Below are 25,881 nucleotides of genomic sequence, written 5' to 3' on the forward strand. Positions count from 1 at the left end.
ACCTTATGTAATATCGTTTCAAAAATTTTCAATTACATTATTATATATAATAAAAATAAAAATAAAATAGAAATAACATAATAATTATAATCGCAATAATTGCAATAATCGCAATAATTATAATTATAACAGTGGTAATAGTAATAGCAATAGCAATAGTAATAGTAGTAGTAGTAGTAGTAGTAGTAGTAGTAGTAGTAGTAGTAGTAGTAGTAGTAGTAGTAGTAATAGTAGTAGTAATAGTAGTAGTAGTGGTAGTAGTAGTAGTAGTAGTAGTAGTAGTAGTAGTAGTAGTAGTAGTAGTAGTAGTAGTAGTAGTAGTAGTAGTAGTAGTAGTAGTGGTAGTAGTAGTAGTAGTAGTAGTAGTAGTAGTAGTAGTAGTAGTAGTAGTAGTAGTAGTAGTAGTAGTAGTAGTAGTGGTAGTAATAGTAGTAGTAGTAGTAGTAGTAGTAGTAGTAGTAGTGGTAGTAGTAGTAGTAGTAGTAGTAGTAATAGTGACAGTTTAATAGCAGGAATAGTAACAGTGGTAATAGGAGGGATGATGGTGATGGTAATGGTAGTAATAGTAGTAGGAATAGCAATAGTAGTGGTAATAACAATAAGAATAATGGTAATAATCATAATAAAGACAATAATAAAAATATTAATCACATAATCATAATAGTGATAGTAATGATAACGACAGAAGTAATATCAGGATGAATAATAATAAAAATAAAAATAATAACAATAATAATAATAGTAGTAGTAATAATAGCAATAATAATATAATGTAATATAATATAATATGAAAATGTTTACAGGGTAGATACAACTTTTTCTTCATCTTGTATGGAGGCTTGTTAATTTTCATCTTAATAAATTGGTTTTTCTTAATTCAGTTTGTTTTCTGTATTCATTCCTTACATTTTTTATGTCGGTTAGCGTGTGCAATCATCAAACAAGAAACTGAAATGATGGATGTGTACTCATCATTTCTTCTCGTCTATAGACGTACGCACTTTGCATAACAGGCATACATCAGTCGTGTATTATAGTATATTTTCTGAACACAATGTTTTTACACATGACGTTAGGAAACTTATGGTATTTTAATCCAGTCACAATGTGTTTCAAAGAATTTGTTTTAAGATTTACATAAATATAATGTATGGGTTTTAAATCATTTAAGCAATTTAATGATTTGAGTGAAAAAAGCATAAAGTGAATTTTTTAATACATACCCTGATGAAGTTGTTTTAATTTTTTTTAGACACAAACTAATAAAATAACACGTTTTTTCAAAATATAAAGATATTCTTTATCCCATTATGAAGCAATAAAAAATATACAAAAGTTTTTTAGTGATATATCGACAGCAAATTAATTAAATTTTATTCAATTAAAATTATTTGAAACACGAATCGTGATCGGTTCTTATACTATTTAAATGTATACAACTCTGTTGTTTGCTAATTGGCATAAATACTCTACATTTTGCGACAATTGTTGAGTGGACAAATTTTTTCGGGATACAAAAACTATAAGAAACATATACGTTACAAATGGAAAAATATGAAAATATTTTGAAACGTATTCTCTGTGTAAAAAGTTTTTATATGAAAAATTAATTGGCGCGTTTGAAATGAATCTATTGTTGTATAATATATGAATTCCACTTTCTAACAAAAATTTGTCAATTTCATTTGTTATCCGACATATACTTTTTTTGTTTCACCAATTTTTTTCTTTTTCGAATAATCGACCACCACTCTTCCGAGTATTTTTTATTAAAGATCTCCATAGTAATTAGTGAAATTGCACACATTTAAAACATTTCCCCTTCTTTTTCATTGTAAATATTGAACGAATTTGAATTTCAATTTTATGTAACGATCATCGCCTTTTTTTACAAGCGGCAACTCTACTAAATTTACTAGTAAGTGATAGGATACAATCAATCACTTTATATTTTATTTAATCAAAGTAATGGTACTCGTTTTCGTAAAAATTAATAATTGTCAGATGAGAAAATGCTTCGATGATACGTTGGAAAAAACTGCATTGTGCTCAAAAGTCAACCTCTTCTAAATCTTTCCTCGTTTCCTTTGAACGAAAAAAGGACTTAGAAGACATTTTCTTATAATACAGCTTCTTGTGCCACAATTTTATCAAAAGTGAACTTTCCTCGTACCAAAATACATAAGTAAAAAAAAAAAAAAAAAAAAAAAGAGAGAGAAAAGAAGAGAAGAAGGAGCAGGAATTCTAGTTCTTTGGAGGACTGATGAGCACAATACATAATAACGTGAATTCGGAAGAGGGCATGTGTGGAATCATCACACATTTTGTCTACGTTTATAGAGCGTACTGATTTTTGCCGTTCAACAAGATTATCGAAATGTCAGAAATTGTCATGAAAAATCTTGACTAAATCTGACAAACAATGTTTTCTGTTTGAAAAATCATTCTCTCTCTCTCTCTCTCCCTTTCTTTCTTTCTTTCTCATACACAACACACGCATGCATGACGCACGTACACACATACACGCACACACACACACGCGCGCGCGCGTATGCACGCACACGCACACGCACATTTTCGTTTTTTCTCGCTTTCCCTCTTTCATACTCTTTTTATAAAGTTATTGAGAGATATCGTCACGGCAAAATGTTTCTCGCTAACATAGAAATTTAAGAATAACTTCATGGTTGTTAGTAATTATAATTTTAGATCGAATTTACACCATTGCGTTTATCATTTCTTATTTATTCCACTTAAAACAGAAATTCGTTATACCTTTTAAAGTTAACATAACATAAGCAATGATCGTCATACATTAGGGCGAAGTAAAAATACTAATATAAATTTTTTAGTACTTGATGGTAGAAATCTATGAATTCGAACGAATGTCGTTTCGCGAGTCATTACGTCTATCGGCAAATCTTCACAATGCAAATATTTAAAAAATGCAGGATTCTAAGCAGCCTATCTAAACAAGCAATTCTCGAAAATTCAAACATTTCATTCTCTTTCATAAATTCGTATAATAGAAAATAAGGCAATTAATGTAAGTTTGAAATTCTCTTGAGGTGTACAGAAAAAATTTCCTCGAGAAAACGATGCATATTTTAAGTTAAGCTTCTTTCATGTAAATTATAATATTATGAATGAAAAATATTCAAAATCGGTGTTATTAAAAACAAAATATTAAAAACCTGAACAAACAATGTTAAAATTATATAATCACATGCTTCGAATAAGCCGATAAGAAGCTGACATACTGCATACAATAAAATATTAAAGTATCATTCGAATGTATATTTCGTTTCTGTAAAATAGTACAAAACGGTCAATAAAATATCGTAAAATAATTTTAAAAATCAACCTGTTTAATGTATATGCCACAACAAAGAATAGAAACATGCAAAATATCTCAAGAATTATTTGTTGCAGTATATGTTATTAATAAGTATCGAAAATTTACATCGTTCGTCGTGTCTTGTTTTATATTATCTTATCGTTATTGACACAATTTGTTTGTATTTAATATTTCGCATTCTGGCATCGAAATTTACGTTCCTAGTCGTCGGTACTCTATAACCAAATATGAAAAAATAAAAGAAATTCATTAGAAGGACCATATCGTTCGATACAATTATCAGAACTTGAAAAGAAATGTGCAAGTGCCAGAAAACGATTATAAACTTATGCTGAAGGTATATTAATATAATATAAATAACATTACTATTACCAAAGTGAAACGGCAAAAATCAATTACGACTGCCATTGGAAACATATGTATATGAGTACGCGCGTATCGTTTATTATAAAGTATCTAGGTTTTTGTATGATTATATCGATCTTGATCTTATGTGTATACTGCCTTTTAACTTTCTTATTACTGTCTTCTGTATAAATATGTATTGTTGTTAAATCATGCAAACCTCGTTTGTTTAAAGTCCTTCATCGGTAACAAACTGACGTTTGCAACGTCCTCTTTTCTATTCATCAAAGTAAATAAAAGAGTCGAGTTTACAATGTCAGTGTTCTCCTCTTTCACACTTAAAAGCTAAATCCTAAAGCTGCACTCTTATCATTTATCTATGTATATTGTACAAATAACTAGCATTTGACGCGACTGTTTGCTAGCAATTACTTGCTAAACCGTTTATATTCGTGACATTGTGTATAAAACTCTATTGGAGTATATGCTTACACTGGTAATTCTTATTTTTCCTTCTGTTTAATGCATTTTTAATAATAGTAATTATCACTTTTTCGCTCTCTAGGCCACACAGTTTGGGTGCCAAAATTTATTAACGACGTTTGCACGCGACTAAAGCATTTGGAGTGTTTGCAGAATCGGGCAGGACCCGAGAGGCCAGCTGGGTTCATCCTCACTAGACCATGTTTGTCTGTCCGTGCTCATAAGCAAAGTATCATAAGCTTCTGTGCCGGACGCGGTATATCCGTGCCCAATGTAAGACCAGTCGGCTTCTTAAGATAGACAAATAAAAAAAACTAAGAAGAGAAAGACAAAATGGAAAAAGGAAGTTTCCCTCATGTTTTTCTTTGCATTCCTTCGTATTTCTATTTTTTAACTGAATATTTCTCATTCTTGTTCTCCTTTTCTTCCCCTCCTCATCTTTTTGTTTTTAAAGAATCCACTCATATATTTTTAAAATCTTTTTTTCTCATAAACGAACGAAGAATTGCTCGTATGATGAATTGCTTTATTAACCTGTTTTTTATATTTCGTTTTTGTTTTAAGCTGTTAGTTTGAAACAATGTACTCTTACTAATATACTCTTATTTTTTCAACGTGTTTACACAGCAATACTATATTTGTAGTGCTTTTGTCTCAAATTATTTCTCATAACCAATAAAACGACGAAATGCAAAGTAATGCAATGGGGAAGGACTTCAAATTTCCTACTGCCCGTTCTCATTTCCCTCTTTTTCTTTTCTTTTTTTCATGAACAGTACGATAGGTTTTACGGTATCGTCATGAACTTCGTATATACATTATATATAATCACCTAATATATATTTTTGACGGTACCGCTAACGCGACGATAGTATGTGTAATTGGCCATCGCCGTAGTTCCTTTTTATTCTGTTTCGTTTCAGTGAATAGCAACTGGACTCTGCTGGACGCATACTCCAACCATAGGACTGTCTTCCCTTTCTGGGTCTCTTTGTTTGCCGGTTGAGACTGTCGACGGTTGTCTGACTATTCCGTGCGTATCAGTCGTTGAATAACCGTAATTGTAAAAGTTCTGCTGCTGAATCATCGGTGAGGTCATCATCGCAGGCAGATGGGGTATACCAGGGAGAATTAGGCTATTATACGATCCAAGAGAGCTTTGTATCAGGGAACTGTCTACAGATTGCATGGACATCGGGCCGGATGCAGACACCCCAGTGGCCGAAGTTGACGGATAGTTTGTTGTAACAACGCGTCGATTCCCCAAATGACGAGGTGATGACTCGCACTCCATTGGCTGATAGCCACCAGGGAGACTTGATACTTGCATCGAATTGCCACTGTTGTTGCTTCCCTGTCCTGACATGGTTACCAGTCCTGGGACATTAAGAAAACACAACCTTAGATAAACAGTTTAACCATTTTCACACTAATGCAAAGATCATCCAATGGATTACTATCTCTTACTATAGAATGTCACTATAAGAAAGTTAAAACAAATAAAAAAGTTTTCAAAATACTACGGGGATACATTCCAGGCATTGAACTTAACGTTTCGTTTTCCTCTCGTATAGTCAACAGCTTTGATTTAGATTTCATTGATATCTAAATATACCGATACCGATTGATCAATTATCGATATCTAAGCAATAACCAACTGTTCATCTTTGTTTCGGGTCAATCGAAAACGTAACAAGTTTAAACATATTTTACCAAAATTATGATTCATGTACATAAAATTAGAAAGACGATTTCTAAGAGTTGCGTCTTTTACGAAATTGTTATCTCATAATTTCTATTTTATATAAAGTATTCCATAAATACATTTATATTATCTGTTATTTGCTAGCTATATCAGAATAAATCTGACAAACTTATGAGGTAAAAATAAACTAATAAAGAGAAAAAAAGTAATATGTTTTTTTTGTTTTAATGACATATAACTATTGTGTTAATAATGTTATAACTACTCTTTTTATTAGATTTTATCATTAGATACCATTACATTTAAATGACAATTTTAATAACAAGCCGATAAAAAATCTTTCTTAATATTATCACATTAATATTTTATGTAATATATTTTGATTTATGTTACATAAGTGATTAAATAAGTTAGACTAAATTAAAACCAACTAAATATTGTAGTTATTCATTCATCGCAAAGTGCAATTAATTAAAAAAGTATTGTTTACACTACTCTTTAAAATCGTCTTCCTTTGTATTCTATGATTCCTTATTATTTAAAAATATGTACTTTTTAGGACACTATATGCGTACATAAAATTACAATTAGTTATACATTAACTATATAAACCATTTTAATGAACATTTAGATAGTCGCTTTCAGGTAAGAATGTACAAGTCAGAAGAAATCATACTAAAAAACATGAATGTAAAACGATAAATGTGCAGATTATAAATCAATAAAATGTTTACTGCAACAACGGAATTTAATGTTTCGTACGTTATAAATGAAGATGCACTTCGCATGCTATATGCAAGCGGTTAAAGCATGCATGAAATAAATTACAAAACAATGAAGTAGTTGCTCTACAGAATAAAAATTTAATACAGATATGCAAATTGAATTACTTTTAACAAGAATATGTTCTCTGAAAACGAAAGAATTAATAAAAAAATATATATGCAATAAAATATATGTCATACATAAATTATTGTTATTTGTTATACTTGCATTCCTCATAACTGCGGATATACACATTACAAAGAACATATTCTTAGAATTTAATATTTACTGCTTTTAAAATCTAATGTATTTCATAATAATATAATAATTTAAATAATAGAATTTATGATAATAAATATAAAACTTATAAGAGTTCACTGTATCGAAGAACAGAGACACGGGCAATCAATATAAATCCGTATCTCATCTTTAAAAAAATCAGAAGTGCAAGTTCTTTTATTCAAGCAAGCAAGGCTTCGTATATTACATCCGAGGTCAGGATATGATTATCAGGGACATTGTTAGTCTTTTAGCTTGTAGGATTGTTTGTTAGACAGAACTTACTTATGTTAGTAAGTAAGATTAGGGTTGGGGCCTAGGACAGGTCGTCGCCGCCCCGCGGATACGACAGTCATCGAGCCACGTACTGTCCCCCCATCATATCTACGGGCAACAACAAGTATCGTTTAGTTTGCGCAGAAAATAAAATATATCAGACAAATATACATTTTATGTTGATATTCACTGATATTATATTATGATTTATATCTTTACTAAAATGTAATTAATAAAACAGATCTTCTATTTAAACAAATTTTTAATAAATATAAATAATTATACTTTATAAGTGCCAATCTTTTGTTTATTTCATAAATAATTTTTATTTATTATGAAATATGTAATTATATAAGCAAATGTCTTATTTTCTGCACAAATTAAAACCTGCCTAAATCTTCAATACAATGCCGCAGTTCCTTAAAAAGTTCAACACAAGAGAGTCACTGTATTTCTCTAATTCATTAACTTTTAGATATGTATAATATTTCTAAATTATCGCAGAAGCTTGAACTCGATTGGATGTTCAATTATAAACACTGAATTAAAAAACATGTTTATATGTATGTTACTTCAATTAGATTTTATATAGATTTATAGATTTTATATATCTATATAAAGAAGTACATTTTAGCTGTATAAGACAAAAGTTGCTATACATTATATGAGAAGCAAGTGGAAACAATCAGACAAATTTTCAATCATAAGATTATACAAATTTTTTTTTAAGTTAAAATAATTAAATAACAAAGTTATAAATTTAACGTATAGCGAGAACTGTATATTTACTGAAACTGTGTACTTTTTAAGCAATACATAGTCTCTTTGCAACGATTATTTGCATAATCCGTGTAATTATTATATATTTTATATCGTAAACAGCACGTGCGTCTTTTAAATAAACAGAAATTTATTACTAGATTTAGATTTATTCTAAATATAAAAATATCAAATGTAACTTTATTTAAAATTGATGTAAAAAAATTAAATTATCCACCTAAAATTTTTTATTTATATATTATCACATGCTTTATTTTACTAAAATTTAGTTTATTTTATATATCAGTGTAGTTTATCTAATTTTATTTTATTTATCAGTGTAGGACAACTTAACGAGTGAAGATGATTAAGAATCTTATTGAAAGTAGAAACTGTATTATATACAAACTGCTTAAACTATGATTTAAAATCAATGGTAATAGGTAACAAAAATTCCAGATTTAAAGGAAAACATCTTTATCCTTCACGCGTGTAAAACGACCCAGTAAGCAAAAAATGCTGCTTTATGCATTATGAAGTTTTAGTAACTTACCATGATCTTGGCTCATCGATACCACTGCCGGGCTCGTGTTAGCACTGTTGGCAGCAGCAATATTTGTGTTGGTCCCCTCGTCGGCTGTACGCTTAAAGAAATTGTGCTGAAGTGCATAATACGGTGTCACTCTTGTTTTCGGATCAAAGTCTAACATTCGCAGGATCAAGTCTTTGAATTTGAGGTAATCGGAAATTGAATGACCAGGTTCACCTATCCTTCTACCACCAGGGCCTCCGCTTTCGACACCTAAGATATCATGTAAGCGTCTTGTACCAGGAGGTTTGTACTTTTTACCATCCTTTGACTTTTTCAGCACATACGAGCCATCCGTGGGGACTTTGTCAAAGTATTTCCGCGCTTTATGCGCTTGGTCCAATATATGTTTCGGTGGCATTCCTAGTACTTCTACGATTTTATTCATCTGATCGACCTGTGAAACAGAAAAATGAATAATAAATAAAAAATACTTACTTTTCAATAAGAATTACGTACATTATAATGTTGCAATGAAAAACAATTATATATTGTAGATTAGATGATTATATATTAAATATATTATAATACATGAAATAAATTAATACTAAAATACTCTGCAATCAAATTACATCATAGGTGAGAGTTTAATAAGTTAATAATTTAATATAATAAGTTATAATTGTTACCTCATTGGCCCCACTGAACAGAGGTTCTCCTGTATGCATTTCAACTAAAATACATCCTAGACTCCACATGTCTATCGCAAGGTCATAAGGTATTCCTAATAAGACTTCAGGAGACCGGTAAAACCTGGATTGAATATACTGGTATATCTGTGAGTAATATTCACAACAATTAGTTTCTGGATATTATCAAATCATGGTATGCCGTCAGATATTCACCCTTTGTCCAAGTTGACATGAACTACCAAAATCCACTATTTTTATCGCACTTCGTTTGGGATTGCACAAAAGTATGTTTTCGGGTTTCAGATCACAGTGAATGATGTTCAATTCCGGTGTAGACAGGAACAAAAGGGCAGTACACAGTTGCTGTGCAAACTTCCTTGTTAAGTTCAACGACACTCCTCGAAAATTCGTATTTCTAAGTAGATCATATAGATTATACGATAACAGTTCAAATACCAGACATAAATGATTCCGCCACATAAAATGCCTTTTTAGTTTAACTGTAATTAAAAAATTTGAATTATGAAGTAATTATAAATAATTTAATTTAAGTAGTACGTATATATATATATATATATATATATATCTAATTATAAGATATAGTAACCAACCTATATAATATTTGTTGTCGGTATCCGCCCTGTTCATCATTTCTAATAGCCTCACTTCGATTTGCGCTTGATTTAGAAAAGGTTTTTTGTTCTTGATAATTTTTATTGCCACTTGCGTTTGTTCTTCATGATCAAACGCTTTTACTACTTGGCCAAAACTGCCTTTACCTATAAAATGCAAATATTTCATGTCATAAAAATTATATTTATCGTACTTTACCACTCATATAAAGATATATATTAAAGATTGTATTTAACTGTTTAATTTAACTAAATATTTAAATTTTTGATATTCAAATAGAGTATTGCTAAAGGAAACAGTCTTCTTAAAAGATGTACATAATCAGATATTACTAAATGTATTACAGGTAAAATAGAGAAAAATATGTCTCAGAAATATTTAAAATACTCATATTTAAAAAGATAAACATTAAAGAAATGATTAAAAGCATTAATATTTACAATGGTACATATAATGTAATAAAACAATAAGTTTATCCAAATAAATTCTAAAATTAGTTGTAGGATTGTACTATAATTACAAATAATATTGCTGAAAATAGCACATATATTAAGAATAAGTCAATGATTTTCGTAAATTTAACTTTGCATAAAAGAATACGCTTATATATAACCACATTGAGAATTTTCTACATTTATCTATTAGCTATAGGTATTTAGCATTATGAGAATACATTGTTTTCCCTCTTTTCCCATTTTACTTAAGAAGGTTACTTTTCTCAAAGATACTTTGTACATTATTTTTCATATAACACTCTTTTGTAATTTTTCCAATTCCGTTGTTATATAATATTAATAACGGATTTCTCGTTATAAATGACTCATATTCAATAGAATAGAACATAGCCGAGCATCTTTATAGTCTAGAGCATTATTACCTATTAGCGAATCGATCTCATAACGATCGAGGAACTTTTCCCCATTCTTGATAATATAATCATGATTATCGTCATCCCAACCATCGTTGTACAATTTTCTTTCTTTTTTATGGGAACCATCTTCTCCTTGCATCTGTTGCGCCCTTCTCTTTTTCTTAGCATAATAAACCTATGAAAAAAACGAACAAATTAATGAAGCAGAAAATTATATATTACAGGTTATAAAATATTACATTAGACAATATAAACTACTAAAATTTTTTTAAGTATTAGATGGATATCTTATTTTATAATAATTTGATTATTAAACAGAGTCAGAATTCAAATAAAAATTATTAGTTTTCAAATAAATGCAAGTATTATAACATATTTTATGCGCAACGTATTTTTATTTCATTTTCAAATGCTTTTGTTGGTTTTTCCATCCTTTCTCATACATAGATTAGTTAGTATTCAATTTTTTCTAATGATAGAATGGATTAAGCAAAAAATAAAATGAAAAAAAAATATAGCACAAACAAAACGTGGAGTTAGTCAAATCCAAATAAAGATAAAATAAGGATAAAGAAATTGAAAGACATAACTTGTAAGTAGCAAGATATAATTAAGGAAGACAAAATTATTCTATAAAAGAGATAAGTGCAAGATAAAAATTAATGAAGACTTATTGTATGAATATTATTATAAAAAGTATTTAAAAATTTGAAGAAGCACAGAGCACTGATTTAATTCTTCTGCACTTTTTATTCATTAATGCATTTGACAGATTTCGTTTATCAATATTTTATATCACAATAGTATTTTTAACGATAAAGACAGAAACAAAGAAATAGAAATAAGCTGCACAAAATAAAGATAAAAAGTTAGTAATTGAGTTAAGTGTAAGGTTTGTCAAGAAAATAAATATATATGTTTAGCATCAAAGAAAAGTAGAAGTATAAAACACTATAATAATATTGTATTGCATATGATATTATTATATTATTACGTTATGCTATAATATTATTGTAAATTATCATTCAATAGATTAATTGGGTAATTATTATAATATAATAATCAATGAATTATTGATAGAATGAAAAATTCCCGAAGAACTTGATTGAAGACATAGAAGAATGAAGAAAGAGAGAAATAGAATCTTGGACTGTCTTTAGAAGAATGTAGGATATTTTCGTATCTTTTTTTGCAATGCTATAGAAAATATTTGAGAATTTTGAAGGCACTACAATTTTTATTATAAGAGATACATGTAAATCGCAAGTTTATCTGTTATTATTTGCTTTTCATCCAAAATTAAATGATCTTTTGCTCATAACATTTTCATTATTCTACTTAGTGATGTACGATCTTGTTTATATTAATAAAAATATAAATTAAAACTGTTTTAGGTTCTAAATGTTTACAAACCATTTGCTATTATTTCTTTTATAAAAGAAAAAAACAATGAGAATTATTACTATAGGTTACCAACAAAACCATTAATTATGTCTTTATGTTTAACAAAAGAATGGACAGCTAGGAGAGAAAAGAAGGTGAATAAATAAGTATGTAGGTAAGTAAGTATGTAGTTAAAGAAGTTACGTGCGTAGATGAGACAAAGCAGAGGAAGAGGTGGGTATACTGTGAAATACGTGGAGGAAGATGGATAAGAAAGGAAGGGATACGATAAAGATAACCAATTAATTTGTATATAATATTAAAGGCAAATATATTTGAATATTGATTATTTGTGCTCTAAACGCACCGAGTAAATCTAATGTAAACGAACGACTATTGAGCAGAGGTTAGTAACAATTATTTATTATAAAAATCATTAATCGACATAATTTCTATCCATTGCTGAATTTTTTACTATTATTATTGAAAATCGAAACAAAGAAAACAGAATACGTATTTTAATTGCACCACTTGTAAATTTTGTATTCTTAGCCTTTTAACTTTTTACCATTTTAACTACGTCAATAATTATTTAATAGTAATATTCAATAATGTTTAATTATTGTAAAAATCAGATTTTCAAACTATTTTTCTGTGAATCGAAGTCAAGATCCAAGGATAGTATAATTTTATAATTTTATCAAAAAAACAACAATAAACAGACTTGAGGAGAAAAAGAAGCATAATTGAAAAACGATAAATGATTTGTTAAATGAAAAGTATCTTTCACCTCGTTGATGTGCTTGTAAGTTTTGATGAGATCTACACTGAGTTTCCTAAGAGGTGCCGTAGCTGGATCACGAAACCTATGGGGTATCCTAGCTTGCATAGCGTGTATATCCGCGGGGGTTTCTTGCGGAACCCCACCAGTACCGCCACCGGTACCGGCACCCCCACATACTGTAGGAGGTAATGGCTCCTCAGCTACCAGACGACCGTAAAGGGGCGCGCCGCCGCCTCCACCACCGCCACCGCCTGCACCCGCCCTTCCGCTCACTGAAAATTAAACATTACCAAATTAATACTAATTATTAATATATTTATCGTCAGTGATCAGTTTATCTATTACTTTTAAAGGCTATCAATCGACATAGTTATATAACTTGCTTTAATATTTTTACTACTCTAATTGGCAGGAAATAAATATTAAAGTATTTAATTTCTTAATTACTAAATAATTTTGCGAGTCATTCGTTGAATGATGAATACTAATTCCTCTAGTTATAAATTGAAACTATCTGAATGAGAGAATTCGAATCTGATCGTCGACGATCATAATTTAGAATTAAAATGTAAACAGATCAAGCTGCATTTACGTTACAATGAGATCAATTTCTCATAATTGTATCTACTCCCTTCTTTTAAGACCTAAGGTATAAATTATCAATTTTAAAATCTTCTTCCGATATTAAAATCGTTGGTATTTAATTAGTATTTGATACTAAAGACGAAAGTTCACTTAAAAGTAGTTTAGTCACGGTATACACAGCTCGTATGTACAATGTTACAGTACATGTGATTGAGAATCCACGCAACGAGGTCACGAAGACTGACATAGGTCGTGCGATAACTAGCACGCATTCCGCTTCATTCATGTTTCTTGATATAGACTGACTTTCACCCATATACAACCATTCTCTAAAACTGCCCCCAGAGAGTATTCGTAAATGTACACCACCTAGTCTTTCTCAAGTAGCTACTACCAGTCACAATCTTTGTTGAATAAATGAGATATTTTGTGATAACTGTCATGTAAAAATTGCATTCTATACTATATGACAATTTTCTGAAATCATTTTATAAACAAGCAATAGTGTAAGAGATGAAAAGGAATATTTTTATGATTACAAACCATTAGATGAAAGAAAAAGAGTACTTTGTTACAATTTATTTGTTATTAAAATATGTATGTAATTTGCGAAACCAGATAAAGTGCATCAATGCATCATACAACATTGGCAGAAACTATCAAAAATGTAATTAACAGAACTATAATAAAAATTACATTAAATATAATACATAGCCTTAGTATAAAACATACTAGTAATTACAGTGTTACGAAATGTTCAAACTATTTCTTCCATTCTTGACCTTACATAACTTTGACGGTCATAATAGATCATATATTTAGTTGAATCCGAGCTAATACCACATGTTATTAACTTAAATAAAAATAAAATAATAATTTAATCAAAAAAGCTTGTGAAAATATACGTTTTCCATTTTTACATAAAATTATTGATCAATTGTTTACAAATTAATAGTAATAAATTATATATTATTAAGTAATTGACTTTTTATGGTATCTATTCATAGATGAATTTTTAGTAATATTTAATAGATCAATATAGAGCAAATTATAACAGTTTCGAAAAAATAAAACAATTTGAACGATGTCCCTCCGTTTGATTGCTTCAATTGAGCTTACTGGGTGGCTCGAGTATTTATCGCAGCCCCACGTGGTGAGAATCTCTGTGTAAGGGTTGAATCGTGTTCTGTTACCGATGACGACGACGACGACGATGACGACGACGACGATAATGACGACGACAATGACGACGATAATGACGACGACGACGACGACGTAACGCAACTGTTTGTTTGGTACGAGTGTTAAGGGAGCACGTGCTACTAATATTTAATGCTTCCAAAATATCAAATGTGTTGTGATAAAGGTAACTTACTGTTTCGCTAATTTACTTCTTCGAACGTGCTCAAATATAAAAATTGTACGTTCGAAGTACATTATGTATATCATTTCGAATTTCTCGATTGATAATTGTGAGAGATAATTCGATAATTAAATCAGAAACTTAAAAAAACATAATTTAAAGAACTTACTTTACTTTCCTTAATAAACTCCTCCCAATTTTATTTATATTTTATTTAAATCATTCATCTTAATGTTTGTATAAGTTTATATTACATTAATTTATAAATGACCTAGTAAATGAGTAAACGCAAACTTTGATCTATCATATTTAAAATCACTAGCGCAGTTTTAATGTACGTACAAACTATTCGGTATTACGTACACACTATTATACTTCACGCTAATATTGAAACAGCATAGGTAAATATGCTTATTAGACGTGTACACAGCCAACATATTTTCATGAACATAATACATATGTATATTTTTTTATTGAGTAACTGCTTTAGAGTAGGAGATAACCCTCTTATAAAAACTGAAGTATGCATCACAGGTGAAATATAAGCATCGCCAAGTTCGAAAGAAGTTTTAACATAGATGTAAGATGTAAAAGGTATGATCGATTATAAAATAAGATATAAGAAATTATAATCGGTCATTGACGTCTGATAAACGACCATCTCTTTCGAATAGGTTGAACAAAATGTTGATAACTTTTGCGCAATTTTTCTATGACATTATTAACTTTATAACACTATCATTTGTTCATAAAGAGTTGAGATGTAATCAGATTAGTAATAGCTACTATAAAAAAAAAGTATTGATTCAATGCGATTAATTTTCAATTGGATCGTAAATAATTTATATTAGTTTGGATTCACTTACTTCATTTAAAAGTACTTTATTTTAATCTATATGCTATATTTCGCACGATAAAAATCATAAATAACATTTATTACATAAGACACAGAATACAAATTAAAATCAAATGTCTTAAAATTAACCCAAATCTATCTCAAATCTTTATTGTCATCTATGATCCAACAATGCCAGATGAAAGTTAAGAAATGAAAGTATATGTATTCCGTTAAAAACTGTAATGGAAACGCCCTTCTTTTTATTGCAGTGATTTAATAATTCAAAAATTTGAATTATTAAGTTATGAATTATATAAAAAATCTGAGTATACTAAGTAGATAAAAATTAAATTTAAGAAAGCAAACAAAAATGACTACTATTCTTTGAACAATAGTAATTTTAGTGACATTAATGATTTAGATACAGTTAGAGATATTTATTGAATTAAATAATACAAAGAATAGCATAAATAGTATACACGTTACGATATTTATCACTGTAATTCGAAGATTTAATTTCTCTTCGTTTTATATCCATAGAAACAAAGTTTTTATAATATTTAGAAAAGAAGAAATAAGAGTGTGCACATGAAATTGTAAATGAGATGCAAAATGTTATGATCTCCATATACCAAGCGAATATTTTAAAAGTTAATTTATTTTGCGAACTTTAAATATTTCCAACGTAAATGATAATATTTAAATAATATTAATGTAGCATAATTGATACATTACGAATACAATTATTAAATTGTATTGCACAATATTATATATATATATATATATATATGTATATACATGGGACAACACAGTAGTTATAAATTCTGCTGTACTGTTATCGTAAAAAACAAATAAGTTTCCTGTATTAAAATATATTGCGGAAACGGTACCGCTGCACAGATAATTGCATCGTTAGCGCACCGTTTCACTATAAGCATTCTTCAATGAGAGACATGTTTGTGTAAGACTATAAGGCTTTTTATAAATGGATGAATTTCTTATTACGTAAAATGCAGGTAAATGATCTTGTTGGAGATTAATTTCCTTAAAAATGAGAGCGGAATATCTACATTTAAAATTGTGCTTTCATTAAAAGATATTTCATATATCGTAATTAATATTCTTATTTTTATAACTAGCTCTTTCTATAGAATACTAAAACTTTTTGTAATCAAGTAAGTATTTTGATTTCCCCTTAACTTTGAAGTTCCCTTTAACTCTTTCCTTTATGATTTTTTGTGCACATATACATCAGTGATCACTGCGTAATCACTATTGTCACATATATGTGTGCATCAATATACACTGTTTTCGCTGTTAACAGTATGGTTGTATTGAAAGTTGTCTGAATCAAAAAATTGAAATATTATGTGCAATTTACATTCGATAATCAAGTCTTGCTATTTTGAATTAAAATCAGAGTTTAAATCGATCTTTAATATAGAAGTGTAACCTTCTGTCTTTGCTCAATTTGATTGATAATTGATATCACGAATGTCACTCGATATGATAAAGGAAAAAAGTGAAATCGTTTTTTGTGTGTTATCCACTTCTCAACTATAATAAAATAATGAATAAACAAATGTAATGAGGTTCACAATTTAAGATAACAGCTAAAAATGGAAAAATTCTATTTTGTATGTTTGAAGTTTGAAAGATGAGATACTTTTGCAATTGTTAAAATAGAAGTTATAAAATATAGATTTTAATCTCTACACACCATATATATTTTTAAAATATGCAACTTGTTTTGTTGTCCGGATATATGTATGTCTACGCGTGTTTTGTCTCATACACACACTTCTACAAAACTATACAGATCGTAGAAAAGTACATTTACCGACTAAATACAAACTGCGAAAGTAAAATACTTCCACCACCACTGAATGTCATTTTACTTTTCTCTCTTCTAGAACACTGCGTTTGTATTTTGACAACGTATCGGCATCAAGATTGTCACGCCTAAAATAAGCATAAAATGACAAAAAGAAAGAGATATGTGAAGGTGGGCGAAATGTTTTCCAGAATGCAGAAATATATACAAGCGAAAAAGAACAGTACAGATAAAAGTAAGAAAAGAAATAGAAATATATCGAACCTGTTAGGAACGAAATAAAAAATCAATTTTTGCACAGTTCCTCCGAGAGATTACAATAAAAACAATGCGTATACCTGTGAAAACATAAAGGTTAGCAAAAGATAAACAAAAACGATAAAAGGAACAGATTGAAATGAAATAAAAATGAGAAACGAAAAGAGGAGAAAGAAAAAAGTAGTTTTGGATAATCGTTTGGCAAGGAACGACGGAAAAGAATAACGCGGAGAGCGAGGCGACGCAGGATCTCTGTCCTGTAGGATGACAGCGCACGGAAAGAGCTCGACCGGAGGAAGGAGATGGGAGAGTAGAGAAAACAGAAGAGAGGATAAGGGCAGCCAGCATAGCAACAGAAAGACAGCTTCAAAACGAACAGTTGAGCGCTTCTGGTGCTGTTGCCGATGGTGTTGCTCGCTCTTGCTGTTACCGTTACTGACTACGGAGCTCTGCCTGTACGATCTGCATGGAAAGAGAAAAGGAATGGGAGAGGGAAACGAGAAAGTTGGGGCGCGCGCGCGCGTCCACGAGCGCACGCTGCCGCGTGTATATGTGAATGAGATAGGGGGTGAGCACGATAGCAAAAGAGGAGAGTCGCGTATTGATCGTGTCGCACGGGGGTGGAGTAACCGCCGACCGACTGGCTGGTCTGTCTTCTATACCGGCGCGTGTTGCGTCCAAAGAATGAGACGGAAAATGTGAAAAGAGAGAGAGTAGCCCTTCGAGAACAGGGCCTCCGTCTGTATATCAACACCATAGGCTATAATAGAAAGTATCGAGGACGACCGAGAGAAAGACAGTGCGTCGCCTTGAAATCAGGTGACCGCGACTTCTATCAGTTATTCATTTTACTTCTCCTTTTGATGCTGGTTTTTTACCTTGTATTTCCATACGAACAAATGAGAGAGTATATTACGCATCGATTGCTATCAAATCCCCCCCCCCACCCCCTTCTTTCACGAATCAACAATGGATACACGAGCGGAACCAGTTAATTGGATAATCAAGTTCGATATTTCTTGACTTAACTGGAAGAAAAACAATGTGAAATGATACGTTGGTATCGTTCATCCAAACTTATTTACATCTGCTACCTGTCGCTCGCAGGCTTCACGTACTTCTGTGCTTTATTTAGCATTTATTTAGGTTGCATATAATCATATCCTTATAGTTCTGTTTCAGTTATATAATGTATATATTTGCGACACATTCGAGAACTTTAATATTAAAGGTTTTATTTGAATATGTATGATATTTCAAATTTCCTAATACATTGCAATATTTCGAATTTATGTATCTATATTTCATCATTTAATTTTCGATGCAAAAACAGATATATGATACTTAAATTTAATTTAAATTTAATTATTACACATACACATTATTAACTCAATATATATCATCCATATAATCATTTATTTTAAAAAACACAAACGCATCAAGATTTAACGAGAATTACGCTTTATCTAGTATATGTTTCAAACATAGCTAATAAATATATAAATTTAATATATATTTCTGACCTTATCTCCTCCCTTCACTTTATTATGTTCTCTTATTCATGTCTACGTATATAATATTCACCATAAATCTTCTGAGTTATATAATATTTTTACACAGAAATTTTCCTGTACACAGAAATGTTACAGAATAGTACTATATGTAATATCATTGTGATTACTGGGAACGAAAAGTCATAATGGTAACGTAACACAAAATTACGGTTCAAATAATGTTAAGTGAAGGCAGAAATGGATAACAATAAGTTTTGCATGCAACATATTTGATGATATAGTTAAAGTATCTGTCAATGAGTACATGATTAAGACTCATGCATATAAGCTTTTATTAATTACATTAGAGAATAATAATAAAAACTTAAAAAGAAACATTGAACATGATAATAATAATTTTCTCTTTTATTTAATGAATTAATATGTACCTTATATAAATTCAATCAATTTTTATAGTATCGTCAAAAATATATAAGATCTATATTCAAGGTAAAACTCAATTACTTTATTAAATGCATTTGTTATTACTAATTTCAACTTGATTACTCTTAAATTACATTTCCATGTATTAAATATATTGTCTTTTAAATAAAAATTCTGACAAATTCTGTCCCTTTCAACCGCGATTAGATAAATAAAATGATTGTTAGACGAAGATTATCATATCAAATGTTTAATGATTATCAATATAACTTATGTTGTAGATTTATGTTCTATCATATTAATTGTTTGAAAGTGAAAATAATTCTTAAAAAATAAATCAATCGTTTTTCAGACACCATCAGATATCAATACAGGTATCGTACATTAATTATTAGTCTAAAGATTAATTACTACAATGGATTCGCATTAGATCATACAATAAACTAATTCCTATAGATCATATTTAATCGTTATTAATTTACATAAATCTTATACTTTGCTCTTTAACAAAATGAGTTTATGCAATTATACTTTTATATAAAAATAAACACCGATTCTTTACCTTTATGTAACTTGATTATGTATATCGAATTTCAACCAAATCTGACTGATACTACAAACAAAACGTAATTAACATATGAACAATACACTTCCAGTTATAAGATTATTTTCTTGACAAATTTCGAAAACTTTTTAGTCAGCTTATTCAGCTCACAGCAGCAGTATCTATTACGTATTAAGAAAGGGCTAGAGCAGCACCTCTCTCTTTTGCTATACTAATTATTAACATATTTCTTATCATTAAAAAATTATAAGAGATGTGTTATATGTTACTGATTCATATTCTCAGTTACACAGCTTGTTTGTTACAGAATTTGCGGTGGTAGATCAAACAACTCCTAGAATATTTGCAAAATCTATTCACATAAACCACAAATTAAAATTAAATACGATAATAATATCCGCAAAATATCGTATAACAAATATCACTACTATTAATTTATAGATTTTTAATTCATATTACATTATAAATCCTCAAAATACAACTTTCTATAACATATATGTACCATCTCTATATCTTTCAATCCTTATATTAAAATATCTTACATAATGTGGAAAATATTGCATGAATATAACCATATTTTGATTAGATTCTAGAATATAATTCTAATATACAGAATACAAAATAATATCGTCATTCTTTAATTACGAAAATCACGGAAGAGAAAGAATACATATCATGATACTTTACGCGTAAAATGTTCACCAATATTGTTTTGTTATCTCCGTAGATATTCTAGTTCTTCGGAAAATTTCTTATACCTCCAAATTTCCATTTAAAAAATAATACGATTGTTTTTCATTCGACAGGTTCAACTCTTGCCAGTTTCGGTTCTTTAATCAGAAGATATAAAATGAAGTTAAAAGTAGAAGAAAGCGAAAACACAAAGACATGATGCTAGAGGGATAGAGTGCCAAGTCGAAAATATATATCAGTCAGTAGCCAGCCGGACAGTCTAGTCAAAGTCTTTGAATTTTTCGAGAGTCGCCGAGTTCAAAAATGGATCTCACTATACTATTGCCAACGTTTCCTCGCCACTTATAAATTTGACTTTCTCTTTTCTCATTCACAATGTATATATCTGTTGTGAACAGGGTGAAGTTGCCACCTCTAATGCGAATTTTTACAAAAGTTAAACGGCACTCGTTTGTCCACGATTTGTTCACATTTGTTTAACCAAAATTCTCGTTGGCCCACTATTCAAAAAAAGTTATCAGTTTTTTAAAATTTCCATTGGATGATAAATCTTTTTTGAGAGATGGATATTCTAGGTAGTCAAACGTGAACAAATCGTGGACAAACGAATGCCATTTGGTTTTTATGAAACTTCGCATTTGGGATGCCAACTTCACACTCCTTTTTTTAATATGTCGATAACTTTTTTTTGAAGCGTGAACAAACTAAAATTTTGGTTGAACAAATGTGAACAAGTCGTGGGCAAACGAATGCCGTTTTTGTAAAAACTTGCATTTGAGGGTGCAAACTTCAGCCAGCTTCTGTTTTGAATATTGTCCATCTTGTCACTTTGTTATACAGATTTTCGTTAAAACAATTTTTCATTACAAGCAAAAGAATAAGTCGCTAATTTAAAAAGTTTGAAATACACGTGCTGATTGAAGCTTTAATATTGTCTTATATGCAAAGTAATCTCAGTGAAAATTATCATTCGGAATATCGATTTAGAACAATATAAGAAAACAACAAACAAAATTTTGGAGTAAAATTTCAATTTATATAATTAAGGTGAATTTCTATCTATGCATATTACGCCAATACAATTTAAGATCAAACACATCGTATTATTGTTTATGATTTTTCTAAATAAATTGTACAAAATTGCAGTATATTTTCAATTCAAAATTCTCAGATTACAGTAAATATCGAAAATTTTCTTAATCAATTTTATCAAACATATTTATTTCGAAAGACTTCTATGTATTATTAAAACCACTTATTAACTAAAATTTTACAAAGATTTTGATTTATATATAAATCATAATTATGAATATAAAATTAATATGAAGTACTATAATAATATTCAATATGAAAAATTTTTTAGAGAAATTGTTACTACTTAAAATAAATTATATTTTCATAAATTGCAAAAATATTATACAGTTACAGGATAAAACAACAGGCCATCTGAATTACTTTTGATAGTAGAAAAATATGCATCAGATCTCTGTTCTTGCTTGGTTTCGAGATAGACATAATTTGATATTAATGGGTTTTTTCATAATTGTAGGTGTAAAAGGGATATTAAGGTCAATGTCACTTTTTTATATGGGATGATATGTTTTTCACATACTTTGTAATATAGCATTTTAGATAGAAGAACCTGTGTGTTTAAGTAGAATGACCTATAGTTGAAGATCGTTAAAGATTCTTTAAGATCAACTAGAATGGAAAATAAATTGCTTTAAGATACCAATCGAATACTTTCGTATCTTCGTGTGTATCCATGAATGTTATTATCAATATATTAGCTTGAGATATGCTACCGTCTAAAGTGCGGGGTTTTGTAGTACACAATTTCCCAAAATGCGTTATACAAAAACACGAAAAGTAAATATGATTTATATTTATAATGAATGCCGTAAAGTTATGAGACAGACAGTTTGTGTACTGAAAGATTTCTCGATCGTGTCAGACCCTTACGTTTTGTCTCTTCAAGCGTTATAGAAATTTTCCATGAAACCGAAAGCGTGGGCAACAGAAGATGCAACAAACAACTTATGATAGAAGCGCTATAAACATTTTAGCAGCTGTAACACGAAATCCACATGTTAGTATAAGATAACTAGAAGGCGAAAATGGAAACAGTTGACGAAGTAATATTTTATAAGATACTTCATTTCAATTTTCACCTTTTCCACATTTCACTTCGCTAACAGTAAAGTAAAAATGATTTTCAAACCCATTTAGAATTATACGAATAGGGCTTATGAAAAGCGCAAAACGATGATACACGTCTGACTAAAATTTTGTTTTTGTGGACGAAACCACATTTACATGGGAAAATTAATCATCACGACATGCACTACTGGTCGATAGATCACTGGTCCACAGTGGCTAAGAGAAGTGGACAGGCAAAGATCTTGGTCTGCATACGTTTGCTGAGAATTTGTTAGTAATTAAATAATTGGTCCATATTCTATCGATGGTATGTTAAATAGTCTTAATACGAGTGAACCTTAACAATCTTTTCGTCAGAATTATTACAAGGACATACTTATTGCAAGAACAGAATCATTTCACTCAACATACGACAATCCAACAAGATAGATACCCTGCTCATTCTGCACGAAATGTTACGGAAGTTTTGAACGAACAAATGGCACGCACGGCCCCTTTTTGATTTAACAGCTTTAGATTTTTATTTGTGAGATTAATTAAACGACTACAACAAGAAAATAGTAACATACCAATAATCAAAGACTACATATAAAAGAACACGTAAGATGAGCTTGCTCTGCGATTGATTCAAATGAAATTCGTCATGTGTTATTCGCAATGCAACGTTTTAGAGCATGTATCGATGATCAAGGTCATCACTTTGAACACTTGTACATACTAGCAATGTAAATCGCCGGTGTTTGATCAGTGTCTTGAAGTAATTTATTTCCAATCCGACCTAGCCTTGAACGACCTCGAATGACCTTGACTTATAGGTAGTTACATTCATCTTAAAACACTCTATCAAGAGATAAGTAAAAAAATTTAACATTTCATTTAAAAAAGTGAAGCTGACCCTGATATTCTTTATACTTCCATCTACGAAAAAGCTATTAACATCAGATCATACTCTTGGTCTTGGACTATGAATAATAATTTACCCCTTAAACGGTGATAGCGAAAGGGTTCATTTGTTTACTCAATTGGAAGAACTAACGCTTCTACAGATGTACATTATTTTTATATACAGCAGATCTTTGAATAGAGACAGTGAAAGTGACAGTGAAAGTTTGGAATACTAATAACGCCAATAACCTATTGTCGATCAGGATCCTTATTTCGTGTACTATTGCATACATCATTATTACTGTATATTTATTGGAGGAAAATTTTCTTAAGGGAAGATCAAAATAAATAGAATCTACTGCGAATTTTCTGCTAAACGCAGAGACTATACTATACACGTAATGTATAACACATCTCTTATGATTTTTTGGTACCAACGGACATATGAATGATTGCTACAACGAATAAAAAGGACTTCTTCTGTCTTTTCTTCGATAAACAGAGCTATGACGCTATGTTATGACGAGCTGAATAAACTAATTCGAAATAAACAGACATCCAATTCAAAATTTTTAAACATAAAAATCCACGTTGTACAAAAGTGAACTGCGCGTAGATTTTAAATATTTCCTACCTTGTAAGGCTATAATCTAACCCTAATGTCTTTGTCTAAAGTATAGATATTTCTCAAATATACATAAATCGTATGTTATTGCCATTATAAATGATAATTACATATTAGTTAAAATTTTCTTATAGAAATTATTTCAATATAATATTCGACTTTATCATTGTATTTAAATGCGAACAGTGAAACGCACTCCAAAAAATAAAACGATACACGTCATTTACGATACAATAATCAAGTACAAGAATGTAAATATATGAATGTATGAATGTTCATGAAAATTTCATCGCATGTTAATTATACTAACTAGAACGTATTTTGTACTTAGCATCCATCATGAATTTAAATAAAAGGAAAGACAGGAGTGCGACTTTAAAAATTTAAATCATCGATTAACATTTCTAATAGACTTGTAATATTTTAAGTATTTATTATTATTATTTATTTCATTTAAAGTTGCATCGACTACCAAGGATAAGTTTTTGTTATCATTTTAAAATCTAATAAATTAAAATCTTAGTGAATCTTGTAATAGAATGGCACTGCTGCGAAGCAACACGTGTTTCTATATACAAGAACTACTGACTTCTCAAATCATGTCCTGTTATAAGATATCAATATTTTACATTTTCATGTAACACATAAACTATCATTGTTATTCAATGTATCGTAATGTAGATATAGTATATCAAAAGGAAAAAACATTAATTGTAAAAAAATTTTATAATAGTAAATAGACATGCGAAATATCTGCAATTTCTGATAAATGTAAAACAGAAGTAACACAAAAATTCAGTTTACGTAAATTGTATTCGAACTATAGATAAATAAATCAGTGTCCATCAAATTGATATTCCTGAAAGATATTCACAAATCTAAAGGATGAAAGAATGAAAAAAAGAAGAATATCATAATTTTGGTGTGTATACTTACATTGTTGCTTATGTCTCGATTCCATAAGGATCATTTGTTCGTGTTTGTGCCATGCAGCATCAGTAGTGTCTGTTCCCGCCATACCCCTCGCACCTGCGGAGGGTGGTTGGACACCCCCACGGCCCCCACCGCCTCCGCCCCCGCCGCTTCCATACTCCATACCAGCGGCACCCTTACCCTTCCCTCCCTCCCGCCCTTTCACTTCTGCCCCCGGCAGTCTTCAGACGCTCACAACATGGGGCACGCCAGCCCTCTCAATACCGCTTCAGAGCGTGCACTCTTTCCCCCTTTCCCTTCTTCACCACACACTTCTCTTTTTCTCTTCTTTCTTTCTTTTCAG

The 25,881-nt window shown here is 30.0% G+C and overlaps 1 protein-coding gene across 4 annotated transcripts; it reads right to left on the reverse strand.

Annotated features, from left to right (window-relative positions):
- Positions 1-751: 751 nt before the first annotated feature.
- On the reverse strand, positions 752-25,716 carry LOC100649438 (serine/threonine-protein kinase minibrain). Of its 4 annotated transcripts, none has more exons than XR_002308921.2 (9): positions 25,542-25,716; positions 12,869-13,134; positions 10,702-10,870; positions 9,803-9,970; positions 9,405-9,691; positions 9,189-9,335; positions 8,524-8,956; positions 5,019-5,563; positions 752-4,476 (listed from the first exon to the last, which is right to left on the reverse strand). XR_002308921.2 is itself a non-coding variant. In XM_048414334.1 (9 exons), the coding sequence occupies exons 3-9, from the start codon at positions 12,965-12,967 to the stop codon at positions 5,106-5,108; spliced, it is 1,761 nt and encodes a 586-aa protein (XP_048270291.1). In that variant the 5' UTR covers positions 12,968-13,134; positions 17,489-17,610; positions 17,747-18,144; the 3' UTR covers positions 752-5,105. The 4 variants fall into 4 exon arrangements, 3 of the variants coding, with proteins under 3 accessions (XP_048270291.1, XP_003393627.1, XP_048270290.1); XM_048414334.1 differs by lacking the exon at positions 25,542-25,716 and adding exons at positions 17,489-17,610; positions 17,747-18,144 and having other exon boundaries at positions 752-5,563; XM_003393579.4 differs by having other exon boundaries at positions 752-5,563.
- Positions 25,717-25,881: the final 165 nt, after the last annotated feature.

This window comes from Bombus terrestris, chromosome 2, assembly GCF_910591885.1.
Source record: "Bombus terrestris chromosome 2, iyBomTerr1.2, whole genome shotgun sequence".
Classification (NCBI taxonomy): domain Eukaryota; kingdom Metazoa; phylum Arthropoda; class Insecta; order Hymenoptera; family Apidae; genus Bombus; species Bombus terrestris.